Source organism: Lacerta agilis, chromosome 9 (assembly GCF_009819535.1).
Source record: "Lacerta agilis isolate rLacAgi1 chromosome 9, rLacAgi1.pri, whole genome shotgun sequence".
Taxonomy (NCBI): domain Eukaryota; kingdom Metazoa; phylum Chordata; class Lepidosauria; order Squamata; family Lacertidae; genus Lacerta; species Lacerta agilis.
The window spans coordinates 27,946,881-27,973,320 of record NC_046320.1 but is presented as its reverse complement, the minus strand read 5'-3'; the positions used below and the strand labels follow the sequence as shown (position 1 = coordinate 27,973,320).

The window sequence follows — 26,440 nt, the reverse complement described above, 5'->3', positions numbered from 1 at the left end:
AATAACAGAAAAAAGACAAACAAACGCCACCAACTAATAAACGATTAAATTATGGGTGATAACCTATTCATGATTTACTGATAAACATAATTGTCTTGGTCCCAGGAAAGGGAAATTTTCTGTGCCAGATATGCTGGTAAATTATCACATTTCAATGAAATTTAGTTCCAAGTGAGTTAAACTCATGGATTGCTTACTATGAACACACCACAAACGTAAGGATGCTTGTTTGTTTGCTTGACATTTGATTGGTTGAAAATCCAGTAACTTCCTAGTCTGGTGTGCATACTTTTAAGATTGTATTGTGTGTCCTAGCACATGGTGTTTTTGACACTTGACAACAGCTTACATGCAAATCCTCGTAAGTATAACATTTATTACTTTCATAATAATAAAACCTCTAAAGGCTAGTTCCACATTCAAATTGCTAGCATCTGTCCCAAGTGGATGCTATTTGTCAAGATTTTTTCCACCATTGAGTTCCCTCCCTCCTGATTTCTGCCATACTGCCCCTTGTGTCTGAGACAACTCCTGGTACAGTACTAATTTACTATCTTCCCCTCAAAAACAGCTTCTTCAACTCTGAATAAATGATTGTGGGATCCCCTTAATTCTGGCTGACGGGAGGCTTTATATCTCTGCCTAAGCATGTGGAAATGAGCTGTAGCAGCCAATTAGAGAAGGTATCACTAGTAAAATTTACTCAATAGCAGTTTCTAAAATGTCATGGTAGTATTAAAAGCAAAATTTGTTTTTAACTTATTTATTTATTTATTTTTATTAATAGGAGGGGGAAACAGATTTCCATGGTCTGTGTCATCTGAATGACATTTAGGAAGGCATTCAGAGTTTGTTTTGGCTTTCCCCCCAAGTTTTTGTTGCAGAGAAAGAGTCCTCTTATCTTGCAAAGCCTGAAAATGAACTGTGGTGTTTGTATTGTTTCCAAATTACCTCACAGATTAATATATCTGACGGCAAGTTTATTATGTAGAGTTTTGTTTTTTACACTGGATGATAAACAACAAAGGGAGTTTATCACCCTTACTCATTAAGAGTAGCATAAAATTACAGTACTTGCACACCCATTTTTAAATGGTAAATATACAAGCAAAAAAATCTATGAGTTCTACTTTCATCCAACATTCACGTTCTGATTGCTTAGCAACAGATTTGGCTTTAAAATAAGGTCTAGTCTCATGTTTGCAAAATAAAACTTATTTTTTACAGTTAAATAATGAATGCCATCATTAGGTATACCGGTAAATCTTTCACTGCCCCCTCAACAACACCCTATGTATCTGTGAGAGAAGAGAATTTACACAAAATGAGTTTTAAAAACTAGTCAATGTGATGAAACTCGTGCTGGAGTAGAAAGATTTGTATATTAAATAATTCATGGTACAGTGCTGCCTCATGTAACCAACAGAAAAGAAAGGGAACTTAATTCATAGCAGGTGTTCCTTATGAAGTGCTTAAGCAGGGACATCAGAGGGGAAAAAGACACCTGTTTTATTTTCTTTCAATATGTATATATATTTATAGAGTGCATCTAACACCCTGTTGTTCTAGATACACACAGAACAAGACACCTTGAACCAGAATATAACAAAACCAAACAATAATTCATCTGTGCCAGTGAACAAAATATCTTAAACACATGTACAGGTCTTGAGCATTGCACAACACTCACTTACACAACATTCTGTGAGAGTTTTTGGGTTACACCTTCATTGCCACTCCAGCCTCCAGTCCACTGAAAAAGCCTGTTGCTCCTGACAACTGCAGCTCCCATCTTCTCTAGCTGCATCCCCCCCTCCTCCAATGAATGAAGAGTAGAGCAGATCCTCAGGGAGCAACAGCATTTAAATGGACAAACTCCCTTAGCAATAATACACTGGGTGTTGGGAAATGATGTAACTGACAAAATAGCTGGATGACCCCGGAATCCCTGCATATTCCTGTACATCCGCTGTGTGAGGAACAGTCCTCACAAAAGCCCCTAAAGAAAGGTAAAATTAAAGTGGCTGATCAGTGAACACTACATTAAAGTGTACAGCAAATTTCAAGAGTGTTAGCAAATTCTATTTTATTTATATTAGCCCCTCTGCATCAGGTTGCTCAAGGAATCCCAAATATCACTGGATTATAATGTAGCTTCAGTTGTGAGATATATATTAGTAAGTAAATGTTGGTTTATGCCCTCCCTTCCCCATCCCAACAGTTTTACACATGAAACATATAGTAAAATACTTGGCTTTTTTCCCAAGTTTTTAAAAATTAGTCACTACTTTATCTATACTGCAGGAACTCTTTCAACATGGTTGGCAACTGGAGCTGCGGTATAAGATGCAACCTGGCTTTTCCTATGTAGTTTCGGATACATAGCCGGCACAGTTGGCAAAGAGAACATGGAGTAGCTGTAAGTAGACAAAAAGAAAAAGGAATTGTGGCAATTCAGTACTTCAAGAATTTGCAATGTGTTCATTACATTACAACTTTTTTATGGAAACCTTTGGGAACCTGGTACCCTCCAAATATTTTAACTTAAAATTCTCAACAGCCCCAGGCTGGGGATGATGGGAGCTGCAATCCAAAAATCTGGAGGTCACCAGGTTGACAAAAGTTGTTCTATGGTATGCCCAAACTCACAGTTGACTAGCATAACATTAAAAAACAAAAATATTTCAACTGAATATTTGAAGTGCCCTCCATTTTTACCAACATAAGTTTTGTCACTTTGCAGTACAGCTTTCTATAAAAAGCATTGAAGTATTTAATTAAGTAATCATATAAGGTATTTGAATGTGCACGTTCAGCAGCACACTTAAAATGATGTCTTGTAAAAGAAGAGTCAGTTCTATCAGAGGAAAAGAATGGCAGTTTGTCCATGAAATGAAAATCTGAGACTTATCTGAGACCTAAAAAATGTCCTAGACACTAAAACCACTCTAGTTCAGATCTGGTCAAGGTAGCCCAGTATCAATTGGACTACAAGTTAAGAAGCTGTCTCATATCAAATCAATATGTTGCTCTCTCCTTGGCAACAGGCAGCACCAAAATAGAGAGAAAATAAAAACTGAGTCTCTGAAGAATTCACCCAAAGCTCAGTAACAGTGGGGAAATAAATTTCTTCTGAGTTTCTAGTTAATGCATGTGTTACTACAAACCACATGAGGGCACTGTTACTTGCTAGTAGACTCTTTCTAAGATAACTTCCCCTCTAAAAGCTGAGCCATTTTGCTTCTCTCTGAGCTTGTGACAATATGTCTATTCTCTCTCTCTGTCATCTCTACTTCCTGCATAAATAAAGCCTTTGAACTCCAGAAATGGTAAGTGATCATTCCAGTCTAATTCTGCAAGCTGCAAACTCTCCTAACATATATTACTTACAGAGGAGGTAGTTGAGGGTCTTTTGTTAAAACCATATAAAAGAAGCTATGGTCAGCAGCCAAGTGTGCCTCTCTAACCCCCACAGCAGTTCTCAGTATCTCTGCAGCTTCATGACTCAGAATGGGAGAGAACTTCAATTTGGTTCACATTTAAAGGGAAACCTTTCACAGGTGCCATAGGATGTACTGGTGGGCACCTCCCACCTGCAGGTGCTACATTGGCAATGCCTGTCTTACAGATGTGAAGATGTTTTATTATGGATGCAATTATTTTGGAGGAGGTTATCACTTCCCTCCTCATCCTTGATTAGAATGGAAATGCCCCCCCACGATGCAGGTATACCTTTTCAATGGCTGTGGGGGGGGGGGGTTTCTGTTCCTAACACGTTTTCCAAAATGTGGGATATCACTGTCCCCTCAAATTTATGGCAATTAGTTTTATTCGGTTTTTGCTGTCATTTGCTCTGGTACTCACTGTTTCCAGAAATTATACATAGCTCTCCCCTAAAAGTGCCAAATCCAAATTTTCAAGTCATGGTTACTACTCTGATATAAACACATCCCCTTTACCTTCTTGTAGAAGCAATACTGTTTCCACCAGACTGCGTGGAGAAGCTACATCTACAGGTCGTTGAAACTCTGTATTTTTGGCATTTATGTCTGCCCCAAACTCAAGAAGTACATTTGCTATTTCAGCACTAGACTGCTTTGCAGCTGCATGTAGTGGAGTTTCCAAAAACTTTCCTTTCTGTACATTAGCACCTATAGATTTAGAACAGGAAAAATAGGAATATATATTAAAATGAGGAATTTATATTAATTAAATCAAAGCCAAATCACAATGTCTAAATTCTTGTTTTCAAAAATTAAATTCTTATTCTAAACACTGGAACCAAATACTTTATATAAAAGTATTGCTAAGGCTGTCAACAGTTTTCTTAATTTTGTTGTACATTCCCTATATCTGTTAAGGATAATGGATTGTAGTGTATACTTAGCTAGGGATGAGTAAAACCCTCCAGAAATTATTTGGGAGTAATCATGAAGATCAATGACTGGCAAAGGGTGCTCCAAGTAAGTAGCATAGCAGATACAGTATATTTTGTGCTAACTGTGGTTTTGGAATTGTCTTCAAGTTTAGATCCTCATATAACACATGACAATAATCCAATACTGCCATGAATAATTCTGGATTATTTTGAACAGGCCATAGCCACCAAGACTATTTAAATTTCTATAGAAAGCACCAGATTTAATAGCATTCTCATACTTTGAAACTAATGCTTCAGAAGGGAGTATGAGCCTACCCAGAACAGGCCAAACACCCTCACCCAATCTTTGTCCTATCAGTATTGAATTTCAGTTTATTGGCAGTCATCCAATCCATTACCATTCCCAGGCACCCTTTCACATAAAATCTGATTATACAAAGTTGGCAGGGATATCAACTGCTTGAGACAATAGGCTATGGAATTAAAATGCTATTTTATTTGTGTTAAGCTAAAATTGTTTCCAAGACTCAATAAACAATAACATTACTCTAAACAGTGCTTAGATCTCATCTGTTTATAATCTTTTCCGGTTTTATGCCCCGAGTTGAAGACAAATTGGCAATGTCCTGGGAGTGGGCAACAAGAATAATTAAGAGTCTGGGAGGCAAGGTGAGAAAGGGGATATACCACAGGCTTACTTTCAGCTATGTGATGTGGATGCTGATGTTGTCATCCTCACATTATAAAAGATCAGTGTGACTTCTGATATTTGCTGAAGAAGGAACCCAATCTTTAAATGAATGCAAAGCTGAATTGTGATCATTTGAAATATCCTATATAGTTCATATAATGCAGGCTAGTTATGGATAGGCTATTACATATTCCTGTTCCTATAGAATTTTAAATTAATTGGCTCCAGATGAATGTCTTCATCTTAAAACTGGGTTGGTTAAAAGAAATACAAGTAAGTGAGAAGAAGGAGTAAACAACACTTAGTGTAATTGTTGTGGGTGCTTAATGATTTTGGCTAAACAAATTGTTACTAATCGTCTTGGTTCAGTTGGAATTCGATACATGACCCAAAATTGTATGTATAATTTGACTTTGCTCTGGACCATAAGAGTATCCTTGTGATGGACAAGGAAAGGCCCAGTCTGTGTATGAGTCAACAATAATTCCAGAACTTGCTAGTCATAAGCAAGAGGTTGCGTCATGATCCAATGAATTCCAGAACCCAGTATCTAATCTAATGCAACATACCCTTAATTCAGCAAAAAACAAACAAACAACCCACTCAGAATAAATGATTATCAGCTGGAAAGCATAACATGTCCTACCGTAATTAAATTAACTAATGCTTTTGCCCATCTGGAGAAATCCCAAGTCTTTTTCGCAAGGTTGGAGGCACATTGTTAACAAACTGAGGTCATCGGGGCAAGAATATTCCATTTACATTTCTCAAGAATGTCAATGGTCACCCCTCTTTTGTCAACAGGAAACGTAGCCTTAGATGTCCTAGAATTGTTCACTCATGTATTTTGTTACCAAATGGTAGTCAACAAGTCCAGGCCCTATGTGAAAAGCTCCTTTTGCTTTCAGGGTTTGGCAGTAAGAAGATTCCCCCCCCCATAACTGGGTGTACATGGCAACCCCCAAATTGTTCATTTTACTGGGAGGCTGCTTCACATCAATATTTTCTAAGATGCACTACTCCTGTCCTGGTATGTGGAAGTGTGCTGCTTCTTTCATTCATTTAGCTAGGTTGCGTCCTTACCTGTACCCTCTCTGTGCTTCCTTGTCTCCAATCCATGTTTGTTAGTTTGTTTTTGGAATTAGTCAGGACACTTTACAGAAAGGTATTTGCTGCTATTATTGTTTTACATTGGCATGTTGTCATCTTTAAACCTTTATTCATTTTAAAATGAACTGTGGTGTGCCTATTGTTGGCTCCAAGAGCAAGAGCTAGGGGGACTAGGACTGTCTCATACTAAATTCCTCAAATTTTGCAAAGTTATCAAAGTCAACGTAATTCTGTCTGTGCACACACAGTCATCTCCAGTAAATATATCAAGATAGATGACCTCAATATTATCCTTTTAGGAAAATGCATGTGTACATATGAATATTTACACTTGCACCCTAGCAGATAAGGTAGCAAAACAAGGTGGTCAGATCAAATGTACTAGTTTATTCATAGCAATACAATACACTATGCATTACATTGAAACTCTGGTCCAGTTTAAGAAACAAAGTAAAAATATATTAATTAACCTTATGTACCTGAATGCAGAAGCTGTGTACACATTGTTTCTGCTGTGAAATGCAAGCCACGTATAGAGGTGTTCCCAGGTGAGGAATATCTTGGTCAACATCTATGCCCCAAGAGATCAGCAGTTCTAGACAGTCACTATGACCTAGTGAAAAGGGAGTGCAATTAATCTCTCAAACTAGGAATTGGATTTACAATGCCTGATGTAGTTTTGATTCAGCCTAGTCTCTTTTCTTACCTCTGCTAGCTGCTTCGTGAGTTGGAGAAGGGAGGCATGTCTCCCACTGAGCTTTGGCACCATACCCAGTAGAAGCTCTACACAAGATGCACTTCCTCTTGAACATGCATTGAATAAGGGTGTCACTCCATCAATTGTTGTAGCATTCACCTAAAGTATTGGATATTGCTATGAGTAGAACTAAAATACTTGTTTACATATTATATTTCTGCTTTGGGAATATAGGTTGCCTCCCCTCTCAATCTATGAAAAATCAGGAGAATGAAAGAGCTGGCAACATGCAGATGATAAGAGAGGAACAGAGGTAGGAACTTGTATACCACTTGTAATGGTGTTCAGTAAAATTTGCCATTGAAAGCATTGATGCCACCTAAGAGTCTTCCAGCCACAATTTGCAGTACATTGATATCAGTGCAAGGCTATTTTTATGTTCTTACGTACAGAAGAAAACAATACTTGCATTTGCTCCTGCTTCAAGAAGAATTCTTGCACATCCTACGTGATCTCCTAGGCATGCTTCATGTAGTGGAGTCACTTGATCAATGGTGAGAGCATTTACATTGTATCCCTAAACAGGAAAAGAACTAACAGCTGTAAGCCAGTTTGTCCAAGTGACAGAATATTCTAGGCAAAATATACTTTACTTAGCCAGCATAGGGTCTAAAATCAAAGGGTGAAATCTAACTGGTGCCCCCTCGTGCTCACAGAAGGGTTTTTGACCCAGCAGACACTTCCATGAGCAATTTTTACCACCTTCCAGCCAGTTCTGGGGTCCAACAATTCCTAATATTGGGTGGATTCTGGGGTCTGCAAATATTGCCTCCCTTCTCCTTCCATTGTAAAGTCCACCCAAAATATTTTTTTTAGTTTTTAATTGTTAATCCAAACAAATGTTTAGAGCAAACAGTGTTATAAACTGACTGGAGTAGTTACAGTTAAGTTTCCTGGCTTGGGAAGCTACATGCTATGAAGTTTAAAAAGTTCCCTCGCTACATTATATACAAGAGAGAAGGAAAGGAAAGGGAAAGATACTGTTCACTTTTCTACTTTCTAAATGCCTCTCCCTATATAGGTATAAAATGCTACAGTTCAGGCTGGTACTAGCTGGATTCCTCTAGCATTATATATGGCCTCCTCCACCTAGTTTTCAAATTAGAAGATGCAGTTGTAAATACTGGAAGTTTTGATTTTCCAGGTCTTATACGTTAAGGCAAGCCTTCTTAGCTCATACAAGCTTTTGGTAAGCCTCTTTTTCCAGCAAATACCCCTGTATGAAGATGATCGTTGAATACAACCTAAGTCCCTCTCACATTAGAGTCACTGAAATAATAATCATTTATTTCAATGGATCTATTCTGAGTAGGACTAGTGGTAAATACCACCTGATATAGTTGGCACTCCATGTGGATTGATGCATTAGTATCTATGTATATAAAAAGGGAAGGAATATTTCTACCTGCAATCTCAGCAGCTGGGAGATGTTTTATATCTTGTTATACTTTGACCCATATGCTATGCTAAATTAATTCTTGGTGGAAGAAGGGGTGATTTGCTGTTTAGCTATCTTTTACCTGCTAGTGCTGAATGTCAGTAATTTTCATATTAAAACACTGGATTGTAACAAAGAAGGGGGGGATGTACTGTGATTGAAATACTTTAACATTTTTACCTGTGCAATTAAAGTTTTCAGAGAAAGGAGGCGTCCCTGACTTGCTGCATCATGCAGTGGTGAGCGATCTGCCCAAGAACCTGTGGAACAATAAATACCACCATAAAGTTTAAATTACAAAAATGGATATGTTTTAATTCATATAAAATAATAAACTGATGAGCGATTTACATTTAGACAACCCCAATCCTACATAATTCCTATTTAAATAAACCCCATACTTCAGTTTAAATATTAATTATTATTTTGTAAATGTAGAAAAGATGACAAGGTCAAAAAAATTCACAAGATGCCACCTGAGAATAGGGAACAGGATCTGGCCACTTCCTTCACCACCAACCCATAGGCCACTTTGACCATGATGTTGGTGACTCAGCTTCAAGGAAAGAAATGGGACTTCCCTTTCCTCCTTTGCAGCCAGAATGCAAAAGAAGATCGCTTCCAAAAGGTGCTTGCAGTCAGCACAACTCCTGTTGGGATCAGATGCACCTGGGAGTTCTGGAATGGGAATCCCAAGTGCAGCTGATGCCAGTGGGTTTGCAAACCCATTTTTGGCAGAGTTGTCAAGTAAGACATCCTGAGTGGAAGCAATCCTAGGGGTTTGTAATTGGTGCCAAATGTAAAAGGCACCAAATGCAAGCCTCGCTTGCTAAGGAAGAGAAATCTAATTTCCCCCATCCTAGTGCACAGTTAATGTGAACAAGTCTTATTGAGATCAATGAGACTTATTGTGAATTAACACATTAGAATGGAAACGCAAGTTGATCGTCAGAAGGTGGCTTGAAATGTCTATAATCCAGTGTTGTTCAGATGGAGATTGCAAATCTTCGCTCTGCCTTGCATATATAGTGCTTTGTTTTGCAGTTCTAGGATGCTGAAGAAAGTAAGCAATTTCAACAGCAAAATGTAGGTCCCCCTTAAATAGGACCCAAATATGGTAATCATATGATGATAACAAAAAAGTTGCCAGAAGTTAACATGAGAACTCTGGTGACCACCCATTGCATTGAACAGGTCTCTTCTGAGGTACATGGGTGTCCTGGCACAATTTATGAAAGTTATCCTAAATCCAACTTTAGCGTATGCTAGAAAAGCAATCAGCACTTTAAAAATCCTAATCAATATGTATATGTGACAATCACAAAACAAGAAGAAAATGTTGCTGTTCTTGCAACAAATTATTAGCAACTGCTGTTTACAACCACACCGCATCCTCACTGCAGAGAATTCATCTCTCTTGTGCCAATTTGTTTTACTGCTAAACTGAGCTGCGCCTAAGACTTTGTTAAGAGCTGCTGCACTGGGAAATGGTAGCAAGCATATAAAGTACCTTATTAACATCTCTCTAGCATTTTGAACTTAATGAAAAGATCCCAGATGCTAACTTCACAGATTTTTTAAAAAAATCTGAATCCACCATTGCAGTTGCAGTTCTACAAATCATATTTATCCTTATATATGCTACATCTACTATTTAATCTGTGCCTCTTTTTACATGTTCACTTGTGCTATGCAGAAAAATGCCTGCACATTTCATTATTGCAGTGACATGATTTATTTCCCCATGGTGCTGGGAAATAAGCCAAGTCCTGCTTTGCACCAAGCATTCAGGGTATCTCTGCCCACTACTGTTCACATCAGGGGGTTCATTACAACATTCCATGGGTGAAATGGAAACACACTTCTGTACATGTTAACATCCCTATTTCTGTTTAAGAGGGGTTTTGTCTTAAACTGGATCTAGTTTTTAAAAAACAGTGGAAGGAAATCTGTGGCCCTCCAAAGGATATTGGAGCGCTACTTCCATAAGTTCCAGACAGCATGATCAGTGATTAGGGTTATGAGTGTTGACATCCTGCAACATCTTGAGGGCTGCTGGTTCTCCACCCTGTTATTTTCTGTTTGGGTGGTATGGAAGGAAATAGTCCACTGGAGTTTTGCGTCTCTGTGTGTACATATGTAAATGCATACTCAAGAAGCACCCCCCTCCCTCCAAGACAGCTAACTTCTAAAGATTATTAGTGTGCTCTTGAGCACACTAATAACATTTTTAAAAGCCACTCTCAAAGGGAAAAATAGGGTCATTGGGTTCCCTTCTGGCTAAGTTGGGAGTGTATGAAACTCAGCAACTTTTCTTGGCTGGTAGTGACTTTTGTGATTGGTTCTACCACAGACAGACTTGTAGATTGTACTAAGACTACTGGTATACACTATGTATATTTATTTAGAGAATTGTGCATGTTTTTCAGTGACCTTCTGCTCTCATAGCTTTCCCATTTTTGTAATGGAGATGGGATTGGGCACCAGCTGTCTCAAAAAAAATATACCTTATAAAAAGGCAGTTGCAAAAATACTCTTTATTCAAAAACAATCTCCCTATGATTCTTTTCTCTCTGACTGAAGTGCAAACTACTTCAAGTTATATTTAGACTCTGCATTCCAAGCCAGCTGGTATCTAATTTACTGGAGTATACAGTTCTGTAACGCTGCAGAGATAAGGCTAAGAATTATAATGAACAGTCAAGTACAAAGAATGATTTAGAAATGTATACAGTACCTAAATCTCCATTCCCCATGGCATTTCCAGCCAATCGTAATATAAATCCGGCTCATGTTAAACAAGGAAATAAAACTCTTCCTTTTGCTGTTGCCTATTAATACACTTCAGCCATTTTAGAAGGAGCTCTGCACTCATATAATATGAACTTTCACCTGTAAAGCCTCTGCAGTAAACAGATATCCAAAGCCTTGAGTTTAGGAATACACCAGCTTTCATTGCTCCATAGAAACATAGTACATGAAATAATGCATAGTTTAAATATAATAATGCATAATTTAAATAAAGTATAATTGTTGTTTCATTTAGAATAGATAACGTGGGTAGAATTGGGTCTGGATTCAAATCAAAACATCCACTATAAATTGGTCAGGTGGTTTTGAGGAAGACAATTTCTTAGCTTCAGCTCCCCATCTGCACAATAGGAAGAACTGTAATCTGCCTCACAGGATTGTTGTGCAAGCAAATGTAATAAAAGCTGCAAGTCATTTTACAAGTTAAACGTGTAATAAATAAATATCATTTTCATTATGAATATGGATTGTTTCCAATGGGTCTGAATCTAAAATCAAATGAAGCTTTGTCTAAATAAATTATGCCAAACAAAGTCTATATGAGCTGTTTCCTGTCATATCCTATATTTATATATAATAAAAAGTTTATCTACATGACCCCTATATTTAAAGTTATAAGACAATTAGTTTTATGCACACATTTGCCAAAAGCAGGTATTGTGGAAGACCTACCCTGTTTCTCTAAATAAGACATAGCCATAAATAAGCCATAGCAGGATTTCTATGCATTTGCAAAATATAAGCCATTCCCCAAAAATAAGCCATACCCCGAAAATAAGCATAGTGACATGGTACCTCCATTAAAACAGCCTGGAGAGGTGTGGCTATGCAGCATACCGATGCGACGCGGTTAAAATAAGACCCCTGAAAATAAGCCATACTGTGTTTTGTTGAGCGAAAAAAATATAAGACGGTGTCTTATTTTAGGGAGAAACACGGTAAGTTAATATACTATAGGATGATATGGTTCTTTTCATTAGCCAGCTAGAAAGGGGAAGACCCCAACATGTAAGATCAGCTTTTATTTATTTTATTTATTCCATAAAATTTATATAGTTTGACTGTAAAAAAATCTCAAAGTGGTTTACAAAAAAATATGAAAAAAATAAAATAAGAAGAATTAACAACAACAATAAATCAAGACTTTAGAAAGGTTAAAGTAACAATAAACTAAAAACAGATTAAAACCTGCAACAACTTTCTAAATACAGTGGTACCTTGGGTTACAGATGCTTCAGGTTACAGACTGCTAACCCAGAAATAGTACCTCGGGTTAAGAACTTTGCTTCAGGATGAGAACAGAAATCGCGTGGCGGAGGCACAGCGGCAGCGGGAGGCCCCATTAGCTAAAGTGGTACCTCAGGTTAAGAACAGTTTCAGGTTAAGAACAGACCTCCAGAACAAATTAAGTTCTTAACCCGATGTACCACTGTATCTGGGTAGGCTTATCTAAACAATCTAGCTGCCGCATTCTGGATTAATTGCAGTTTCCAGGTCACCTTCAGGATGGGCAAGGATCAAGGAGTCAGGTGGTCGGTTTCAATCGTCCAAGCAGCCTGTCCACATCCTCGGAGGTAACAGATTGGCCTGTTTACCCCCATGCTGCAGTTGTCCTCAGAAAAGTGGGTGAATGATTGGTGGCTCAGCAGGAACTGTGTGAGGATGTTGATGCTTAAAGAAAGGGTGAGAGGGCTGCTAAGCTCAATGGACCCAGAAGTGATGGGTAAGGAATATGTAAGGGAAGGATATGGGGACAACAATACCTAAGATTTGAGAGAAACAGAAATATTTTTTTCCTCATTAGCAAGCATTTGCTCATCTGCAGCAGAGAGAGCAGGGGCTGTATTAATTCAGTGTAATTAATTCCTTGCTTTGTGGACAGAAAGTCTCAAATTCAATCCCTGACATTTTCAGGCAGGACTGGGAAGGACTCCCGTCTGATACCCTGGAGAGCTACTGCCTTTGAGTGTACGTAATAGACTATCCGGAACTAAATGGAAGACTGCAAGGCTGTTTCCTGTTCCCATATATTGTACCTTTCCACCATTCAGGATCAATGTTAAAGTTATTGCACAATGTTCATTATAATCTCAGCATGTGAAATTCTAATCAAAATGTCCAAAATTATAGATATACCACATGATTATGAATATCTCCTCTCATCTTTCCTTTTCACCATGACAACAGACATGATCTAGCAAAGAGAAGTACTTTTAAAACCAATTTATTTCTGTTGGAGACAGACAAGAACATGCTTGCCTTTTCCAACAAAATCAGTAGGAATTGGCATCATATATATCTTGTACAGAGCTTTAAAAAGTACCCTAATTAATTTGAAGGCAAAAGGAGCTTGAGAGATCTAGAAAATGTAAAATATAGTGTACAAGATTTATAGTACATAAAAGTGTACAGGTCTATTCAGAAGGCAGGCCTAATGGGACGTATTTCTAGAAACTGCAGCCTAAATGTGCATTGAAATACTTGCAAGTAATCAGATAAATAGCACCATTAGTATTTTAATATTTATTGTATGATTATAATAATAGATAATTGGTCTGTGAATATCCTAATGCTCACATGCCAAACTTTTCACTGACACATGCCAATCCATTTAGGTTTTTTGGATCTGCCACCTTAATCATGAGCAATAAAGCCAAGCTCCACAGGATGTGACAGATCTGTAGTCATATCTCTCATTGTTTCTATTTTTAACTTAAAATACTGGCTGAGGGTTCGAATTTGAATTTGAGCAGTGGTACTGAGGAAGTGATGCTTAAACTTTCTGCACAGTTTTCTCAACCTTAATTGCACCCCATTGAGTGGCTATTAGTTTTGTAGCAAAAGAAAAATGCAGGGACCTCTATCTGTGAACCTGTGAAGCTTTGGGAGATGTTTTGATTGGGAAAAAAACCACACTAGGAGGATGATTGAATCCTGTTTTCCCAATGCTGCTGCTCCAGGACACCAGCTAGTATTTAAAGATTTGTTGGGAGATATGACGGCAATGAATCTCTGGTGTCTCATGTATTTTGACCCACTGAAGTGGGCTGGTTAATGGATTTATACAGAAACATACTTGTAATCTGTCTCCAATCAAATTCAAAGCTATAATAATTTATTCCAAAGATTCAAATTCTACCCTTTAACAAAATGGCAGTTATATTAGTAGCATATGATATCTGCAACGCTCCTTGTTTAAACTGACAGTTTTAAGTGACATACCTGTCTGTATCATTCCTCTTCCTCTGACTAGAAATATTAGCTTGTTCTACTCTGTGAAGCACTGAAAAGCTAAGTACGTTCAATTGTCATTTATTTACATTGGGGGATTTAAGCACGTGTTTAAGCAAACCATTTAAGTCAATGGTGCTTAAAAGTAATTTGTGTCATATAAATGCTGTATGTTAGTACAAACAGGTATAAAGGTTGGGTAGACTTTAAAGGGGGTGGACTACTGAAAAGAGACTAAATTTCTGCAAGAACGGCATTCAGCTGTGCCTGCTGATACAACAGACTCGGGGGGAAAGCAAATGGTTAGGGGGCAGAGAGGGGGGAATTACAAGAGAAAGGGTTAAATTGCCCCTTCTACAGTACTGCTGTTTAGGTCTATTTCCTACTCTCCTACATAATTTCTTTCAAAAGGAGTATAACACCAAGGTATTCTGACTGCATGCATATGTCACATGCTCTGATCCCACAGTCTATGTGGTTTGGATCAGGATTTTGTTCTGTGCACACAACTCCCTCCTCCTCTGACACACCCAGCCTAATGTAGCACATTCTGGCTTGTCAAAACAGATTCTTATGATGTCTGAACCAGCAACTAGAGGTGATTCCTCCAAACGAAGATTGTCAATTGTATTTTGCAAACTTGGCTTGGTGAGGAAATGGGGAGGAAGGAGGGTGCTTCTTCCCAGTCCTCCAGACAACAACTGGAGGGTTGACGTATGTGGTATGTATCTGAAAGCAGCCCCTGTGCATTACATACCAAAGGGTCTGCTCTGAGTGTGACTAACATTGGATTTTGCCTGGTGCCTTAAAATGATCATCTTAATATGAGTTTCAGATTATTACCGGTAAATTCTAGAATGCATCAACTACAAGAATGGTAATGTATCAACTACAAGAATAGGCTTGTTTGTTTATTTTAAACCTATATTATCTACATAGATATCCTCTTATAGATAATAAATCCCATCTGTTGGAAAAGGCTTCACAATCACTGGATGTTTGTAGGTCACTAAAGGTGTATATTGCTAGGATAAAATACATAAACACCCTGTTTATATCTACACAGGGGGAAAGTCTCATCCACTTTGCCTAGATGGATCAGGGTGTGTATCAATATGATACTCTTAAATTACCCCATCCAGTTAATTTAACATCCCATTTTACCAGGTCTGCAGCAACCACAGCCGCCTTTTCTACAAATGCTCCATTGTTAGAAAAATGTAGGGCAGCTACCTGGGCTTCTCCTAACACGTTCACGAGGCATTGCAAAATGGACTTATTTGCCTCTGTGGAGGCCGCCTTTGGCAGTTTTCCAACAGGCATTTATGCCTTAATTTGCTGCAGTTGAGACCCGCTCCAATTGGGAATGCTGTGGTATGTCACAACCTAGTGGCCTCATGATAAATAGTATGACTGGCACTTCCCTTCACCTGTGGATAGTAGTGCCACAAGTGGTGGAGGCACTGCAATGTTAGAGGATGGATCCCTAGTGGATGGAAAGCTACCACTGGTGGTAAAAGGCAGAATGCACCCACTGGATCCCTTACGTGCCCGATCCTAGGCTGGTGAAGGGGAAAATTGTGGAGTTACCTGTTCCTCACCTTCTACCATGGTTTGCACAATCTGATGGGGCTTCGGATGTGGTGATAAATCTATCCCAACATTCCTCCCTTCCCCTCAGACTCCAGGTAAGATTGTTCTGCCCATGACTCTAGTAATACCTGGGGGCGGGATTTCAACAGGGAAAATGGCATGGAGGAAAATGGTAAAAACCTTCTCCTCTGTGCCACAGTCCCAAACTGAAACAGAACCTCCATGGCAGCTGTTGTTTTTGTTTTTTTAAAAAGGGGGTATTCCAAGCCCAGAATTCTAGGTTGTGGTTAGTTAGCATCACATCTAGTTTGATCCTAAGCTGGAACCAAGTCTCTAAATGAATCTATATATTTCAATAATGATTCCAAAGTGGAACCCAATCCAAAAATAAATTGATGCTCAGGTGGAGGGAACCCAGGTTTATTGATTTTTGGTAGCATATAAATGACAGGAACTTATAACAAATTTCACAGCTCCTTTCATATTTATTGTAAACTTATTTTGTATGCATCACAGTGCTTCTGAATGCAGGCACACACAGATAGATGATATCTGCAATATTTGCATGTCACATGTAGTTCTTCCGAAGTCCCCTGCCTTGTTTTCCTCCCCATGTATATTTACAATTTACATATAAGGTCACTCCAGCCCTTCAGATCTGTAAACAGTCCTTGGTACTTAGCAACACTGGCATTTGCTTTGCTGTACATTGAATGTGACTTCAAGATCTGCAAAAGCATACCTCAGACAAAACATGCTGTAGTTAATTTCACACTAAAGGAAAACTTGATTAAAGCTGTGTCTATCTTTCTATTATATACAATAACACAAATTAATATTTACATTGAAATATTTAATTTAGGAAAACAGTCACGATATAAAACTGATGTTGCAAAAATGGTTCGCATTAGAAAATTCTGGAGCCTCCATCGGCTTGTTGAAACGATTGCTGTACTGACCTTGACTGGTGAGAATACCCCAGCTAGTCGTTTCGCAGAACACTCCCCTATGCATTCTAGGCTTCTCTTTGAGAGATTCTGTTTAGTGCAGCTCCTCTGAACCGCAGTGTTTGTGGACATGATTTTAATGTTCTCTTCCCTCCTGCCAAAGCCTGCGTGTCATTAATGCAGATGCTCTTCCCTGTGGAATGTCCACAAAGTGCTAACTACTATCAGCCCTCCTTGTCATTTTCTCACAAGCTGTCTGGTTATACCTGCAGTAAAATAGCTACTACACCATCCAGCAATATTTACTAGCAGGACGGGCAGCTAGAGTGAGGGAAGAAAAGGATTGCATTGGCATGTTCTATTTATAAAACAAGAAAGAATCAGCTTAGCTGCAGCCTGGGTCTGTTTACACGAGTTAAAATGGAAGAGTGTGTTTGATTCCTCCCCCTCGCTTACACTTGTCCTAGAAAGAAAGACCCCTGCTTATATTGCTTCTCCATTTGTAAAGAGGGGGAAAAGGGCACAGTAGGGATCTGTCACCCAGAAATGTCTTATATAGAAATTGTTACATAGTAACAATTGTAAAGCATTTTGCAAATTAAATCATAAAGCAATTTTTGGCCATTTTGCAATGGGCAGAGTATTTTCAAGTTTTTACTGAAAAACTGAAGTATTAATATTGTAATGGGCAAGGTTCTTGAGCAGGTGATTGTAACCAGATCTAGGTGCTTTTGGAGGAAACAGATTTTCTAGATCCTTCAATCAGGGTTTCAGCCTGGTTTCGGCACAGAAACTGCTTTGGTCACCCTGTATGATATTCACTGTTGGGGGAGAGACAGGGGAAATTTGTCCCTATTAATTTTTCTCGACTCTCAGTGGCTTTTCATACCACTGACCATGTTATCCTTGTGGAGTTGCCATCTCAGTTAGGGGTGGTCCTACTTGGATGGTCATTTCCAGAGAGTGATGCTTGGGGAGTGCTCTTCAGTTCTGTGGAGCCTTCAATGTGGGGTTCCTTGGGGTTCAATTTTATCCCCTATGCTGTTCAATATCTACATGAAACCGCTAAGTAAGCTTATCTGGTGTTGGAGTACGTTGTCAGCAATATGCTGATGACACATAGCTCTATTTTTCCTTTACATCTGCAGGTGTGGCAGTGGATGTGCTGGACCTTTTCTTGCCTTGGTAATGGACTGGATGAAAGCCAACAAACTGAAGCTCAATCCAGATAACACTGAGGCAATGTTAGTGGGCAGTTCCCTAGATTGGATGGATTGGAGGTTGCATGCTGTAGATGGGGTTACACTCCCTCTGAAGGAGTGAAGCTTAGGGGTACTCCTGGATCCTTTGCTGTCTTTTGAGGTTCAGGTGGCCTCAGTGGCACAGAGCTTAAAATGGTGGCCCAATTGTGACCCTATCTGGACTGGGATAGCCTAACTTCTGTCATCTTTGCTCTGGTAACCTCTAAGTTATAACGCGTATACGGGGCTACCTCTGAAGATTCTTCGGAAACTTCAGCTGGTGCAGAATTTGGTGGTCAGGTTGCTGATTAATATTCCTTGGCCTTTTAGACGTGTTTGGGGGCGTTATTGGTTTGCTTTTATTTTTGTTTTTATGTATTTTGTGCTCTTTTTGGGTTGTGAACCACCCTGTGATCTTCAGGTGAAGGGCAGTATTCACATTTAATAAGTAAATTAACAACAACAACAACAACACAACAACAACAACAACAACAACATTGTAAGATATAATTATTATAATAATGTGGATGATTATTATATACTCTGCCCATTGGCTGGGTTTCCCCGGCACAATTTATGGGGGGAAAGACTAAGCATTAGTAACAGTTGTAAAGAGCTATTAAACTACCTTCTCGTGCATTGACCCAAACAGGAGCATAAACTGTAAATGTTAGTAAACCAGAGCAAATACTCTTTTGGCATGGCACTAAATAACCTCCTTATAGTGCTGGAAGAAAATCTTCATGAACAAGCAAACAGAAGAGACTAATCTGGGATAAAGTTACAGCACAGATTAACCAGAGTAATGATCTTATTACAGTACCGTAGTGGTCCCCAGTAAAAGGAGCTACTTATCTTGTGGTCCTGTTTAACTAACTTGAGCTTTTCTAGGTGCCGACACATTTATGATTCTGGCCATAAATGTTAGCAAATCTAGTGTTGTCTACAGGATACATTAAGGTGGGGAGTGGGACACTTGCATCTGGGGGCCAAATCACATATCTTGAACCTTTACATCAGGCATAGGCAAACTCTGCATTCCAGATGTTTTGGGACTACAGCTCCCATCATCCCTGCCCACTGGTCCTGTTAGCTAGGGATGATGGGAGTTGTAGTCCCAAAACATCTGGAGGGCCGAGTTTGCCCATGCCTGCTTTACATTTCTCCCTTTTCTAGCCCTCTCTCAGCCCCTCCCTTTTCTCTGGCCTCATTCTCATTGCTGCTGACATTTTCAACCATATTTTTTTAAATGGCATAAGTATTTTATTTATTCATTTTAAATTCTGCATATGTGTGCAGGAACATGCTTATTCTAGGAGATAGAAAAGCTGAAAGTATTTGATGAGAAAGAGGTGTTCAAAAGTCTGCTTACCTTTTCTGGCGGGCGGTATTGCGGCCAGGCACTGGGGTCCGCAGTGATCCGGCTGGGGGGGAGATTGGCCCCTCATTGTCACCACCCAGCTATGTCGCCAGCACTGGGTGGGGCTCCGCCCAGGGGCAGCCCCGCTGACGAATCAGTACTGGCTGTAGGCATGGCCACAGGAAATTTAAAACACGGCACGGCCGGGGGGCATTCAAGTCATAGGACTCCCCCTATTGGTGCTTTACCCTTAGCTGGTCTCCCAGCAGATGGGCAGGAGTCAATATAGAGTCCGGCTTCACCCAATGCCTAAGCCAAACCGCTCACATCTGTAACTGCTAAAGTTGTGGCCTATTCAAACCCATAAACCAAAATTCACTTGTCTGTGTGTTTATTTATCCACTAGGGAACTGCGGGTCTGGGGCCTTGGCACACAATCACCGATATGGCTCATGCCATACTTTGGACCACTCTCCTTCCCTATTGTGAGTGGTGGTGAGCATCAGGTCGATTGTTTTACTACTCATTTCCTCTGGATTTTATTGGGGGGGGGGGGATAAAAATGATGCACAATAAAGGCCAGAAGGAACAACTGGGCTAGCCCATTCAGCTTCATTTAAACCAGTCAACTTCTGTTGCCACATGCCTGCTCTCTTGTCTTAGTTGGATGGTTTAGCAAATCCAGCCCCTGTCTTAGCACACAAATCCTTAGACCTCCTACATGAATGAAAGGAGCCATCTCACATAACTACTGCTGAACAAAGCAGCAACAGCTACCAGATACAGACTATGGGGAAGAGCAAGTGTGTATGTGTATGTGTGCGCACACACACACACATACACACATGTGAAAGAGAGATTATGTGTCTGTGAGACAGAATGGATGAATGAGCATATATGAAAGGGAGGATGCAAACCTGCATGGGAAAAAGAAGGGAAAAGATCTGCTTTGCATAGATTTTGAGTTCTTTGCCATAATCTGAAAAATGATCAGAAAGTACCTCAGCTTCTGTGTATTCTAGAAGGCAATCTTAATTTTTAATAATATGTTGAATGCAAGTGCATTGTGGGTGCGGTTTAATGTGAACATTAGATTCATCTGCTTGAGTTATAAATGGAATTTTAGTTTTTCCTTTGTGACACCGTTGGAGTCTGGATTATGTAAGAAGATATGTGATGGTGGCTTGATATCATGGAGGAATGTATTGTTTGGTGGCAGGGGACAAGTAAACACATGGAACAGGTCTATACCTAGATTACACAGTATTTTCACTTGTCTTCTGCCCATGAGTACAGGGCTCTACCCCAGCTACTGTCCTTTGAGACTGCCAGCAGGAACGTGACTTGCATATTGCCAAAAAGAGGAAATATATCACCTGAAAAAGGACAATAGTAAATATTTGCTTGTGTTTTTCAGTGCTAATTTGTATTTATAGATGCAGATTCAGAATTTCTTAATATAATTTAAAAAGAAATACAATTCATCTCACTATGATAAGAAAGACTGACTAGGTGGCCTGTCTGTTCAGTCTGCTGTCCAAGTGCTAATTGTTGATAGGGAACTTCAGGGTTCCTGCTTTCCCTTATGGTTATTTACTGCTAAACTGGTCCTGGACCAGAAAACCCTTCAAAGAGAGGACTGCCCTCTGTAAATATGGCACATAGCTGCTTTACCTGTCAGGCTTTGCCCCAGGACCTTCCCAGGTACTAAAACATTGTCTCAGGAATTGATGGCCATAGAACAGTACACAGCCAGAAGGCCTTGACCCTCTATGCAGCATATGCAATAGAATCCATGCCTACAAAAAGCCCAGTGAGTCAGAGTAAGGAAAGGAAAAAGCAGCCCTGTATGAATACTACATTAGGGATGCACATATTAAGAAAGAGATTTTATGGCTTTATCCACAAGTTCAAGATCTTGACAAGAAAAAGTCACTTCAATGGGGAAAGTGGTAACCCTAACCATCTATATGAATGCAACTAACTCATTATACCTCAACAATCTCTTTTTAAAAAGATATTTTATTGAAATTTTCAGTTATACATTTTCCACCATTAAATACCCACCATTATAAAATACATTCATTGACTTTCTTCTTCTCTCTCCATGGTTCTTTTCTTTTCATGGTTAATTTCCCATTATCACTGCATATTCCATTACAACCATTTAATTCCACTACCCCCTTTTATATTACCTTATCTTTTTATACTGTTGAATTTACCTTAATCTTGCTAGCGTTTTCACTTGTTTACAATTATTTCCCAAATATTCTACCAAGATTTTCCATTCCTCTTTGTAGACTCAATCTTCTTGTTCTCTTATTCTGCTGGTTAGGCCTGCTAACCCTGCTTATTCCATCATTTTAAGTTGCCATTCCTCCTTCTTAGGGACCTCTCCCAACCTCCATTTTTGGGCTAACAAAATCTGAGCTGCTGTAGTTGCATACATTATCCCCCCCCCCGACTTCTGGGAACCTCCATCTGCACCATTCCTAAAAGGAATGCTTCTGGGTTTGGGGGGGATGTTATTTTAAACCACTTTTTCGTCTCATTATAATAACAAATCTCTGCAATTAATCATTTGGTGGAAATGTTTTTTAAGAAAATAGCTCATGTAAAACCACAGTGCTCAACTGTTGACTACACAGCTTAAGAAAAATAAAATGCTAAATCCTGCTGTTTTTATGTGTTGGGTACCGTGTGCCATATTCCTTTCATGACCACTAGAGCTCTATTATACCTAGAAAGCTAGGATGTTCCTATATAGTTTTTATTAATAGAACTATGATCTATTTGGAATGTGAGCTGAGAAAACATCTTGTACTATTTTTCCTCGCCCAACAACTGTTGTTGAGTGACATTATCAGTTGCAATTGTTAAACAGGGTAGTAGGAAAACATTACTTATCATTCCTAACTGTGTATGAATGCCGTCAACCTCTTCAGATAACACATCAAGAAATATGAGCTTCTATGGAATTTCCAGAGCTTATGGAAACAATTCATAGGTATGACTAATAAAGGAGATGGGTGATGTAGGTTGCAACCCTGTGTACAATTACCTGGGTATAAGTCTTGTTAAACTCAATGAGGTTTACTTCTAAGGAAATCAACCAAGTGTCTAACCTTGGCTTAGGACCCTGGGGGTGGGGTGTCACTGCCATTAACCCATAATTTCTAGTGTGTGTCACAGTAATTATACATTACTCAGAAGTAACCCCTGCTAAATTCCATGGGATGGCTCCTTTGATACATTCACATAATATCATTGTTGTGGAGAGTCATCAGCCACTGTATTATGGGAGTTCTATCTCCACTCTGCACAAAAGGTATATATTTTGACATGCAGTAGTACCTGACCATTTTGCGCGTGTTCAAAGCACATGTGACCATGCACATGCGCACCGCTGTGAACCCAGAAGTGGCAGGAAAAGTGTGCGTAATGGGGTAGGCTTAAACACGCTCTGCCACCACGCATGGTGACCTGGAATACAACCCCCATGGAAATCATGGATTGCCTATATATGCAGACCCCCAACCCCAGCCTAGGGAGTCATTCCAGGAGAATGCCCTGTGCAGAGGTTCCCCATGCATGTACTAGAAAGAGGAAAATAACACAACACTTTCCCCCTACCACACAAATCATAATATCTATAATCTTAATTGCAACTGGAGTGTTGTTTGGAAGAACTGCACTTAGATCCTTGCAACAATTCAATTAACTTAACTTGTATTGTGTCCAAAGCAATGTTGTAAGTAATGCCTAAATAAATAAGGATGATTCATTCTCTTGAGGGTGTGCTTTGAACCATAAGGGAGACAGAAACCTTCAGAATAACCTGGGGGGAAATTCCTTCCTGATTTGATAATGCTGTTGGGAATGTATCTAACTTCTAGCCATTCATTTCCATCAAAGGAAATACCATAATCTTAGCACTTTAACACATACCCATCTCATCTATTTTCCTTATGCTAGTTGTTGCTATATTTTATATCTAGAATTTCCTCCAGTGGCTCCAAGGGAGTGTTTTTGGAATGATTCCCATGAAGATATACATTAGAATTAGCCATTGTGTCAGCCATTCCCATAGGCTGGCACTGGAAAATGCTTTTCCATAATGACCGCTCCCCACACAATAATAGGATGCATTTCAGAAGCACTCCATTGGAAGCAAACATGTGGCATGTCACCTCAGAGAAAGAGAAAATACTCAATTACAGGGAAATTAAGTATAATATATCTCATTAAATAGTATCCCATCTGCATTCAGCTCAGTTTTAAAACAGTATGAGGCTTATGTTCTGGGTTGTTGTTTTTCTGTTTTTCTGATATCTTACTTATATAATACGACACCTTAAAATCTGATATGATGAAGGGTGGTATAAAAATGTTTTAAATAAATGGGAAACTTTCTTCAAATCTCTAGCTGTCATTTCCTGTTAAGAGCATTTTTAAACATTTGAATGTAAATTGACTTATATTTACCTTAGTTTATATTGAAAACCTATTTTTAGTAGAACTACATTGCATTTAAATACATTGCAATAACAATATTTACACACGGAACAAATACAAGAGAGGGTCATGGATGTATTAGTGTCACGGATGGAGACAATCTGCACCCCTGCATATACTCATGAGGAAATACACCACATTGAAAATTAACTTCTTTCTTTAAACATAGTATTTGGGATCATGATAGCTGGGACAACAACCTGTTAGTTGGCATTAAACCATTCCCAATTGATATTTACAGGTAAATATCACAAGCAGTTTGTAGGGAGGAGGCAGTTGCAGGCACTGGCGGAGGAAGAAGAGGGGGGAGCGCATCGCCCTCGCAGCATGATCCCAGTGGGGTGCCATCATGGCTGTCCCCCCACCCACGTTGTGCCCCACGCCCCCGCAGGCATGCCACGCCTCCAGGACGCGTGCCACATCCCTACGGGTGGCAGGCACGCCCCTGGGATGTGCGCCAGCCCAGCCCCTGCCTGCTCTCCACCCCCCCACCCCACCCCCCTGCCGGAGCATGAAGCTCTGCCATTGGTTGCAGGATTGTGTTAATAATGCTGGGTCAAGGGGTGCCAAATGACTACTTCAGGCCTTGCCACCACTTAAGAATTCTTTCTGGACTTGGACAATCCTTGGCACCAGCAACACCTCTGGCTCCTGCAATATCATGGGCAGAACCCGAAATCTTTAAACCTGGCTGCACCAAAGAATCAAGTGATTTTAAATCTCATAATATAAAATTCTGTACCCATTTGTTTAGAATTATTGGCCTCCTTTGACACACATACTTCTGGGATTTTGAGTATAAAGAACTCAAAGCTGACTAACAACACACAAATACTGCAGAGCAGCCGCCGCTTACTCATATAGACCGCAATTGCATATTACTTAGGAGTGAATTGCTGATTGCTGAGGCCTAAGAAAAGTGAGCTCTTTATATGTTTAGCTTGTGACATACCGGTATATATACATTTTTGATCACATTTACAAAAAAAAGCATATCTTCATAATATAAATGTTTGAAATTTTATAAACCAGATAAAAATGGATTTTACTACTATCTTCAAAAATATTAAGAATCAGGTTCCACTCTATATTATAGCTTTGCATTAAAAGTTAGATAGTGTTATGTCATAAATACTCTTGGTAAACAAGGGTATGTAAGGAGCTGTAGTGACCCTGTGCAAGCATTATGAATGTCAGCCAATTCTATAAACACATTTTGTAAGCATTTTCCTTCCTCCATTTGATAAAAACAGAACCATAGCAAATGAAGATTAATTTCACCATTTTACAATTTTACTTGTGTTAGATTGAATCTGCTTTAAAAGTAATCATAAACAGTCTATAGCTCAGTTGGTAGAACATGAAACTTTTAATCTCAGGGTAATGGGTTCAAGCCCCACGTTGGGCGAAAGATTCCTGCATTTTGGGGGGCTGAACAATATGACTCTCATGGTCCCTTCCAACTTTACAGTTCTGATTCTATGAAATACTGTTCAATGTGAAAATAAAGTGGGAAAATCTGGCCAGTAACAGGTTGCCTAAAGATTATGGAAAATTACAGATTAGTTTGCTTAAAGAAAATACTTGTTATAAGTTAGCAGTTCAATAACAAGAATGACAAAGGTGATAAAGGAAACAAAAGCATACCTTGTTCTTGAGGAAGTCCATAAAACTCAGCAGCTATTCTTGCTGCCTCTTTACGGTTCCCTTTTACAATATAGAAATGGCTGAGTATTGCGAGGCTGATTTTCACAAAAAGCTTAAAGCAAAAAAGTGAAAGTATCGTAAAGTAGACATTGGATAGTTGTTGGGCAAAAGGACGATTTTCCTCTACGACAGTCATTGCTGCACAAGAGGCTTTGTCAGTGTTTAGATACAGCTCCAAAATATGTTGATAAGATAGTATGGCTCCAGCCAGACACTCCTAGGGAACAGCTGGTGCTGAGGAAAGAAATATCAGCTGGTCATGATGCTTGCAGCTCAAAATATGGGGATTATTTATACTGTACATAGCACTGAGTTCACTTGAGCTCCTGCTAGTGTGATGGTATTTCAGCTGGAGAAGAACACATATAAACAGTTTCAAACACTTTGAATATGACACTCCATACTAAAACAGTAGCTTCATTCCACATCTCACATATCTATTGTGTATAATCACATCAGTTTTGCATCTGAAGAATAGTTGTCAAATGGTGATTTACAACTTGTTCTTGTTTACTCCAGTTTTAACCACCTGCTGTCAGTCTGAAAGATTGTCACCCTCCCTCAAAACGTGATAAACGCATACACACTTTTGTTGGATCTTTTATTATAGTGATGTTCTTACATTTTCTCAACATATTTATTTCAAAAGGATGAGTTC

At 39.2% G+C, this 26,440-nt stretch overlaps 1 protein-coding gene across 1 annotated transcript; it reads right to left on the bottom strand.

Moving 5' to 3' along the window:
- Nucleotides 1-1,507: 1,507 nt before the first annotated feature.
- On the bottom strand, nucleotides 1,508-26,082 carry ASB5 (ankyrin repeat and SOCS box containing 5). Its single transcript, XM_033159774.1, is given in 9 exon segments — nucleotides 1,508-2,417; nucleotides 3,960-4,151; nucleotides 6,662-6,679; nucleotides 6,682-6,795; nucleotides 6,889-6,954; nucleotides 6,957-7,038; nucleotides 7,349-7,456; nucleotides 8,558-8,637; nucleotides 25,723-26,082. Coding segments are annotated over 9 exon segments (984 nt in total). The 5' UTR covers nucleotides 25,919-26,082; the 3' UTR covers nucleotides 1,508-2,289.
- Nucleotides 26,083-26,440: the final 358 nt, after the last annotated feature.